The 9,409-nt window shown below is 36.9% G+C and overlaps 1 protein-coding gene across 2 annotated transcripts; it reads right to left on the bottom strand.

Annotated features, from left to right (window-relative positions):
- Window positions 1-294: 294 nt before the first annotated feature.
- LOC107795189 (copper-transporting ATPase HMA4) lies at window positions 295-8,751 on the bottom strand. 2 transcript variants are annotated; one of them, XM_075222168.1, is made up of 9 exons: window positions 8,410-8,751; window positions 6,571-6,837; window positions 4,969-5,714; window positions 4,410-4,881; window positions 4,161-4,328; window positions 2,849-3,103; window positions 2,325-2,447; window positions 1,134-1,619; window positions 295-849 (listed from the first exon to the last, which is right to left on the bottom strand). In XM_075222168.1, exons 2-9 carry the CDS (start codon window positions 6,826-6,828, stop codon window positions 457-459), a joined length of 2,901 nt encoding a protein of 966 aa, XP_075078269.1. In that variant the 5' UTR covers window positions 6,829-6,837; window positions 8,410-8,751; the 3' UTR covers window positions 295-456. The 2 variants fall into 2 exon arrangements, with proteins under 2 accessions (XP_075078269.1, XP_075078270.1); XM_075222169.1 differs by having other exon boundaries at window positions 8,239-8,657.
- Between the last annotated feature and the right edge of the window lie 658 nt (window positions 8,752-9,409).

Here is a 9,409-nt window from a genome sequence, read left to right as displayed (position 1 = left end):
CACTCTACATCGAATGTGTAAATATGGTTAAAATAATAATTGTTTTAATTGTAGAAATATGGACTTCATTTCAAATCAGTCAACAAGAGAATGCTAAAATTCCTTAGAAATTTTATTATTATTTGAATTTTTCCAAATTAACGAGGGTAGAAGAAAAGGGTGGGTGGGTAGGGGCGATGACTAGGCTTAGTGCTATAGTATAATAAAAAAGGGCAACTCGGTGTACTAAACTCCCACTATGCGCGGGATCCGAGAAAATGTCGGACTACTGCTATAAGTATAATATCATTAGTAGAGTAGCTGAAAAGATGTATCATATTGAGAAAGACTAAAATACAACAATCATTTTATATTATGCCCCTCTTTGACCTTATTTTTGGTCAAATTGAAAGCAATGGTTAAGCTAGAAACTAACATAATAATGGAGATTATTTAAAAAACTTAAGAAAACTATGATTAATTGACTCGAGAATGCAGAGGTTTCTTATAAGACTGCAGCAGTAGCGATGAACAAACCACGCTAATAGAAGAAGCCGCCATGCACGCACCAGCAAGCCATGGGGGCAAACGGATTCCAGTGAAGGGGAACAAGACACCAGCAGCAACTGGCATGCCAAGCACATTGTACCCGAGTGCCCAAACATAATTGAGTCGGATACGTGACATTGTCTTTCTAGAGAGATCTAACGCTGTGACGACGTCTTCAAGATTGCTTTTGATGAGAACAACATCAGCGGCTTCTATAGCTACATCGGTACCTGCACCAATTGCCATCCCAACATCAGCTGCTACGAGTGCTGGGGAATCGTTTATCCCGTCTCCTACCATTGCAACAGGTGTGCCTTTCAACTGCATTAAAGTGGTAGAAATTAGAAGCTAAGTTGAGCCTAGTGAATCTTCAAAGCGTTTTCCGTTTAAATGGACAATACTATTTGTGCGCATACAAGCTTGCAGTCTGGAGTTTCTTCCTAACAATAGCAAACCATCCTCAAAATGAAAACATAAAGCATCAGACTTGCAGCCAAAAATAGCCAAGCCGTTAGTGGACAAACAACTTGCATCATGCATCAAGTGCTAATCTTGGATCTTAGTAAAAATGCATATTATTCAAGAAAGAAGAGAGAAAAGCTTGCCTGCAATTCTTTAATCTTATCAGCTTTTCCCAGTGGATCTGTTTCAGCAAACACCATCTGAATTCCCACTTCACTTGCTATTGCTCTTGCTGTCGCCCAGTTATCACCAGTCACCATGACACTTGTGATGTCCATTGATTTGAGAAAAGAAACAACACGTGCTGCGTCTGGCTTTACAGGATCAGTCACAGCAAAAGCCCCAGCAATTTTCCCATCCACGGCAACTAAGACACAAGTACGAGCGAGTTGTTCATGCTCTGAAATGTAGTTCTCAACTTCATTGCTAACTGGGACGTTGAAAGCATGCATAAGCCTCCTGTTTCCGACTAGAATTCGTTGTTCTCCAACTTTTCCGCTCACACCAGCTCCAGTGTGCACCTCAAAGTCCTCTATCTCAGGGTGATGTTCATTTTCCGCACTGTGCTTCTGGCGTAACTTTTTGGCATGGTCCACAACAGCTTTTGCAATAGGATGCTCACTATTTGCCTGAAAATCAAATTCCAGACATATGAATCTAACATGGATGGCCCATAGTACTGATATTTCTGTCAATTTTTAATAATTTGTCCACTTTTGATATCACAATTGAAAATGCCTCATTTTATTTGAGTCCATATTTGTATAGTTAGCTTAATGATTACTACTTGGACATGATACAGGTAATCCACTTCATTGTGGGGAAGTCCAAAAATGTATCACTTTAATGGAACTAATACTAGTTGGCAATAACTTATGTAATTATATCCATCACAATTAGTATTGTCTTCTAGCACAATATAAAATGTTCAAGTTAAATAAGTCTCCAATATCCGAGTTACATATCCTTAAAAAGAAAGGAACTAAAAGTGGGAAGAGATGAAGTATCATTTTACAAATACAAGCTGGGGAGAATTTATTATCTCATGTGACACAATATTCAGTTGCGATAATTTACTATTACTACTAAAGTATAGGATAGAGGAAAGAGTAGTTCAGATACTTTATGATGATAATTGAAGATCAGTCCCTTTGTATCATGTAATTCTACACTTTAGATTATGTAACTCGCCTCTCATGTGCAAATATAAGAAATGCATATCTTGACTATGATACTCCACGTAGCAAAGTTATCAGATAATTTTGTAGGCATCACATCTGAAAATGTATTAATGAAAAGAAATATGAAACAGAAGAAGGGAAAAGAAGCCCCACCTCGGCAGAGATAGTTACGTCACAGAAGTCCTGCATAGAGATGTTGGAGAATAGCACGGCACTGACAACAGTGGGTTTTCCAACTGTCAGTGTTCCTGTCTTATCAAACACAACCAGTTTCACCTGTAAGAACAATACGTGTTTGCATTAACACCTAGTTAATAGAAACACCCACACCAGAAAATACACCTTGTTGTATTAACACCCACACCAGAAAATAGAAATATGCAATTTATTTTCTATTCATGACTTAAAATATTTGGTATTCTAATTAAGCATAAATGAACTCCCAGTTAACTAGCTACTTATTTTCCTTAGTTATATAAACGAGAGCTTCTGGAACCAAAAGTTTGATCCCATTTCAACGCAACAAAGCTGACAACACCTACCCAACCCCTCAAATCCGTAGCTCAAAAGGGAAAAAAGAAAGAAAGATAAGAGTAGACCGCTTTCTTGTGTGAAATTGAAATAATTTCACTTGTAGTCTACTAATAAGGCTGGATTTTTTTTTGAGGGGAACAAACCTTATGTGCTTTTTCAAGAGCATTTCCACCTTTAATAAGGACACCTTGAGAAGCGCCCTTTCCGGTGGCAACCATAATTGCTGTAGGAGTAGCTAATCCGAGAGCACAGGGGCAAGCAACCACCAATACCGATATACCAAACTGCAATGCAAGCTCAAATACACTCATTCCTTTTGGTATCCAACTTGAAGGATATACACCTACTTCTCCAGGGATAAACCACGCCAGCCATGTCATGACTGCAGCTAAAACAACCTGAAATAATAATAAAATATGATTGTTTTAGCTTTTGTGCAGATAACTGGCTAAATCAGTGAATAAGGTCAACTTAATAAGCACCATTTTAGGTCTCAAAAGCTATATTCATTCTCTTATCATATGAACTGTGCTGTATTATAATACATTAGAAACTATGACAGGCTCCAAATTATTGTTATCCTAATCATTCAGATTAAGGTCTTAGAATAAACCAGAGGATATTTGGCCATGGTCTTCGCTATAGATTTCACTGTTTACATCCATCAGTATTTAAAGTAATGATTCAGGATAAGGTGGGGGAGGCCTCCGTGGTGGACAAAATGCGGGAAGCGAGACTGAGATGGTTCGGGCACGTGAATAGGAGGTGCACGGATGCCCCAATGAGGAGTGAGAGGTTGTCCATGGTGGGTGTAAGGAGAGGTAGAAGTAAGCCAAAAGAAGTACTCGGGAGAGGTGATCAGACATGATATAGCACATCTTCAGCTTACTTAGGATATGATCCTTGATAGGAGGGTGTGGAGGTCGAGAATTAGAGTAGAAGGTTAGTAGGTAGTCGAGTGTCTTTCCTTGTTCTTAGATTTCTATTACTACGTGATGTTTCTTCTGCTTTGGTTTTCTTCTTATTTTGTTGTTGTTACCACTTCTTTTTCCATGTCTTCTTCGTTATCCTATTTCTTTTAAACTGCTGTGATATTGCCTTTCTTGAGCTGAGGATTTATCGGAAATAACCTCTCTATCTACACAAGGTAGGGAGGTCTGTATACACACTACCTTCCCCAAACCTCACTTGTGGGATTAAACTGGGTATGTTGTTGTTAGTATTTAAAGTAATGGTGCATTGTCAAAAAGGCTTCTAAGAGGAGAGGAATATACTGAAGATATCAATTGCAACATATATCTTCATTACATGTCGAGGGAGTATCTCTTTTGCTCAAACAAACATACGACAATTAAAGATACGACAAACATATCTTCATTAATTTCGTTTCATTCAGAAAAACAAAATTATCTAACAAGAATTGTAGTGGTTTCTACTTAAATTGATAAGACTCACCGTGGGTACAAAAAATCTCGATATCTGATCAGCAAGTTTCTGAACAGGTGCTCTGGCAAGCTGAGCAGCTTCAACTAACTGAACAATTTGTGAGAGTGCAGTCTCCGAACCAATATGAGTGGCTTTGATGAGTACACATCCATTCTCATTTACAGTTCCACCAATGACCTATTAATTAAATATTTATTTTTAATGCCTACATTTGAAAACAAAAAAGTGTGAAACCCATAACCAACAAATCTTGAGTACCTTATCACCCGGCATCTTGGAAACAGGCCTAGCTTCTCCAGTGATCATACTCTCATTCACATAACTGTGACCATTAATAACAACGCCATCTACAGGAACCTTTGCCCCCGGAACAATCTTAAGTACATCATTCTTTTGTATTAATTGACTGCTAATTTCTGTCTCAGAAATAATATTCCCAGCACCATCCAATGTTAATAGGTAAGCAGTCTCAGGAGCCAGCTCTGTCAACTTTGCCAAAGCATCTGACGTCTTTCCTTTTGCAAGAACTTCTAGGTATTTCCCCAATAATATAAACGATATCAACATTGGACTAGTCTCAAAGAAATCTTGCCCCTCGAAGGAATTTGAAATCAATGCTTTTATCATAATATAAACCGAATAGAAATAGGCAGCATTAGTGCCCAATGCAATCAGAACATCCATGTTTGCAGATTTCCGTCTCAGTGCATGATATGATCCTGCATAAAACCTAGATAAAAAGTTTATTACTAGAAATTATTATATTTCTACAACAGACAGTTCAGAATAAAAAAGGCAATCACATTGTAAAGAGTACCTTCGACCAATAACAAACTGCACAGGAGTGCAAAGGATCCATTTTAACAATAATCCAACAGTAAGCATGTTGAAAACCTTATACTCTAACCAATTCCCATAAGGGGGAAGCATTGGAAGCACCATTGAGAAAACAAATATTGGCACTGAAAATAAGCAGCTCCACAAAAACAGGTTCCTATAAGTGTGGATTTCATGCTCTTTCTCTAATTCTCGCTGTCTTGGTGGGATATAAAGGCTTGCACGATAAGTACTCGACCCATGCCCAGCTTCTTGAATACAATGCATTAGGGTTCTTGGACCAATTATATCTGGTTCATAACTTATGGTCACTCTATACTCTTGCTGGTTTATTTCAACAGTGTTTACACCTTCCAGCGCCTCGAGACAGCATTGAATAACAGTAAAATCATCTGGAGAATTGATGCCTTCTAGCTTGAAGTGTACTTTATTTAAATCGCTGCCTGAACTAATTATATCAGCTCCAAATCCAGCATCTTCTATTACTTCAACAATCCGGCTGGTACTGGTAACATTTGGATCAAAATGAACTTTTGCTTCTTCAAGAGATAAACCAACCACGGCTTTCTTTACTCCATCAGTCATCGAAAGGGCACGTTCAACAGACTCAGAACAGCTTGTGCATGCCATCCCCTTGATTCTGATCCGGCAGATAGCAATGTCTTGCTCTGGAAACTCATCAACTTCAAAACCAGTGTCTTCGACTGCCTCTTTTATCTTTTTTGCCTGGTATAACCATATCTTTTGTGAAATTACTAGAAATAAGGAAATATAAACAAAGAAGAAAAATAAAGCATCAACCACCATTAAATCAATCTCTGAAGTCATAAACATGGGCGAAGTTACGTGCAACCAAGGATGGTTAACTGACCACCCTTCGCCGGAAAATTATACTCCGTATAAGGTAAAATATTACTTGTTATTGATTAAAAATAGGCTTTGAACACCCTTACATAGCCCACCGGCAAAGGTTTGAACACCCTTGTTGAATTTCCTGGCTTCGCCACTGGTCATAAACATTAGAGTTGATCCAACTTTTCTCAGTTGAGCTCAGGAAGCGCTCAACATACCCAAAGATGATATGAAATCAGGGATAAATTTTTTAAAATGGTACTTCATACTAGAATATTTCCTTTGTTGTTTTATGAAATTAGTAAACCTTCTCCTTACAATGAGAGATGCATAGATATGTATGCAAGTCTAGAATGGAGAAAGAGATCAAAACCCTTCTTTGAGCAAAATGTATGGCATACCTTCTTTGAGATATTAAACTGAGTTTGAAAATGTTTCGTCACAACAATCAATTTTATTATGTTCGGAACACAAGCCACTTCAAGGGAGCAGTTATAACAGAAAAGTCATGAAATTGGAAATGGAAAAGAAAAGCACAAATAAAAGAATCAATTTATCAGTTAACTAACAACAACAGATATAGTGATTTTCAAAACCAATAGACTGTCAACAGCATGAAAAGACAACTGAGTTATTTGGTCATCAAGGACTCTGAATTCCTCGAATGTTTGAAGATTATACTCTTAGCTTAAAATTAAGATAGTGTTCCATTATCTTAAATTGGACATACACTGATAAGTTCTGGCACATATTTAACAACGGCCTGTCCTTGAAGTGGAGACACCGTAGCACTCTCAATCCCCTTAAGCTTTCCCAGCGCAGATTCTATGGAATTCGAACAAGATGCACAAGTGATGCCATTAACTTTGAAAAGAAGAGTTCTAATCTTTTTATTTCTACTATCACTTAGTTGAGCCATATTGACAGCTACAGCATCAGCATCTTGCAAAAGCGGTTTCTTTAAGTCGTCCTTCCCGTTAGCTTCCATTTCTTTATCCTGGGAATCAAAATCTTCAACAGTGAAAATTGATGATAACAATAGTTAAACCACATATGCCATTCAGTAACAGTTTGATAATAGATACTGTAACAAAATCATTGAAGGCTGCCCTCAACAAACACCATCGTGTACATAATGTCTCCAATATAACCAGCACAGTCAAATACTAATGGAAGAGTATGCCCACAAAACTCCATAATTCATACAACAGAACCAATGCCTAAATCGAATTCTCAGCACCAGGTTCAGTATGATAGAAGATTGATCACTTGGAATTACCTTATCAGCTCTTACGAATCAAAAAAACAGAAAAAGGGGAAAAACATGTCAACACAGAGTAGCCTGAAGAAATGTTCTGGAAACTCCACAATTCACACACATAAATCCAATACCTTAACCGACTTTATAAAAACTGATTGTACTATGAAAAGTATCAGTATTGTTCACTATGTTATTTCTCAGAAGTTTAAAAACTGTACATCTTGGAAGAAAACAGAGAGACATTGAAAGTATAGATAGACAGTACAAATGTCCAAAAATTCTATAATTACTACATAAACACAACAACAACGACCCAGTAAAATCCCACAAGTGGTGTCTGGGGATGGGGTCCGGGGAGGGTAGTGTGTACGTAGACCTTACCTCTACCCGAGGGAGTAGAGAGATTGTTTCCGATAGACCCTCGGCTCAAGAAGACGAAAAGAGACAACATGTAGGTTGAATATACGCTCATTGACCAATTAACAATTAGCCCAAGGCTTTATTTTCATAACTTTCCGTAATTCACACAAAGTGACATAGGAAACCGAGTAGCAAAGCCAATAGCTTTAACTTATTCTGGCACAGATTGCACTGTCATAGAAACACTTGGGTTTTCCTTAAAACCTTCAAAATTTATGACACAAAATCTTGGAATAAAGATGAAAGAAATTGAATTTCTGGAATTTCAATATTCCATTAGTGACAAAAAAAAAAGGTAAACATAATCAGAATTTAACATAACCTCATTGACCTATTAATAATTTGGCCAAAGCTTTATTTTCACAAAGCTCCATAATTCATAAATAGAGACTATGTAACAAACTGGATACAAAAGCCAAAACCTTGAGTACTATTTTCTGGCACAACTTTCACTGTAACAACTTTCACAATAACAGAAGATTGATCAGTTGGTTTTCCTTTCTTCACTTAAAAGTCAAAAACATGAAAAACTCTTGTAGTAATATAAAGGAATAAACTTTAGTTTCTGGAATTTTCAGTATTCCAATAGTGCAAAAAAGAAAAGGTCAAATATAATCAGAATTTAACACAAACTCATTGACCTATAAATAATTTGGCCAAAGCTCCATAATTCACAAATAGAGTAACATATAACAAACAGGGTACAAAAGTCAATACCTTTTAACTACTTGAATCCTGGAAAAATTGAATCCTTTTGGGTTTATAGTGAGAAAAACAAATAGACATAAACAGAATTTAGCACAAACTCATTGACCTATTAATAATTTGGCCAAAGCTCCATAATTCACAAAAAAGGCTATATAAGAAACTGGGTCCAAAAGTCCACACCTTTAGCTATTTTCTGGCTCAACTTTCACTTTTGATCAGTTGGCTTTCCCTTTTTTTCACTTAAAGGGTCAAAAACATGAAAAAAAAACTTGGAATAAAACGGAGAAAATTGAATCTTTTTGGATTTCACAGGTTTAATAGCGAAGAAAATTTTAGGGTTTTGAGGAGGGAATAAAATTGAGGAAGATGTAAGACAGTTGCAGGAAAGAGGCAAAGGTGAGAGATGGTGGTGTGGTTTAGGGAAAGTTGAATTTGAAGTCTTGTCTCTTTATATATATATTGGGCTCTGTCACTATGTGTGTGTGTGAGAGAGAGAGAATGATGCTTTTGCTTTAGTCCATTGGATTCCGAATGATTTGAATTTTCGAATATAACGAACTGGTCCTCTACTTTCCCACCAAGAAAAACCACCCCAAGGGTAGATTATTTGTAATTTTACCCCTCGACATGTGGTTAATTGCATTAGTACCCTCCATTTTAGAGGCCATATCAACTCGACAGGTAGCTCGATGCACAAAGATCGTAGCAATAGAATGGTTTGCTATTTTGTTTGGCCAAACTTTTTTTTTGGCCAAAAGTACTTTTTTTTTGGGGTCAAAAGTGCTTTTGGCTAGGGGTGCTTATCGGGCGGATAATTACGATTAACGGTTCGGCTTAACGGTTATCATATTATAAATATAGTAATCTGCTAACCATCCAATAAGACAACGGGAGGATTGGTATCGGATTAACAATTATCATGCGGTTATCGGGCGGCTTATCGGCTAAACCAAATAGAAATTTTCTCAACAATCATTCAATCAATCCCAAACAGTTTCAAATAAATACCAAATTTTTAATACCATCTAAGATCTAACCAAACAGTATTTTTTAATTGAAGAGTCTTCAAGACTATTTATACTGTCATACACGTATTAACCAAATTTTTAATACCATCAACACTACTCATATAGACATACACGTATTAATCGTTGAGATTTCGATTTTTTGATTTCTCAGT

Source organism: Nicotiana tabacum, chromosome 9 (genome assembly GCF_000715075.1).
Source record: "Nicotiana tabacum cultivar K326 chromosome 9, ASM71507v2, whole genome shotgun sequence".
Classification (NCBI taxonomy): Eukaryota; Viridiplantae; Streptophyta; class Magnoliopsida; order Solanales; family Solanaceae; genus Nicotiana; species Nicotiana tabacum.
Note: the sequence above shows the minus strand (reverse complement) of the source record. Positions and strands in the feature narration are given on the sequence as shown.

Bases quoted from the DNA above. Each gene is read 5' to 3' on its own strand.
- LOC107795189 (XM_075222168.1), bottom strand. From the start codon at position 6,828: ATGGAAGCTAACGGGAAGGACGACTTAAAGAAACCGCTTTTGCAAGAT. The intron at 2,448-2,848 runs GTTTGTTCCCCT...TTGTTCTTACAG, and splicing joins CTCTTGAAAAAGCACATAAG to GTGAAACTGGTTGTGTTTGA. The intron at 1,620-2,324 runs GTGGGGCTTCTT...TTTGATTTTCAG, and splicing joins ACGTAACTATCTCTGCCGAG to GCAAATAGTGAGCATCCTAT.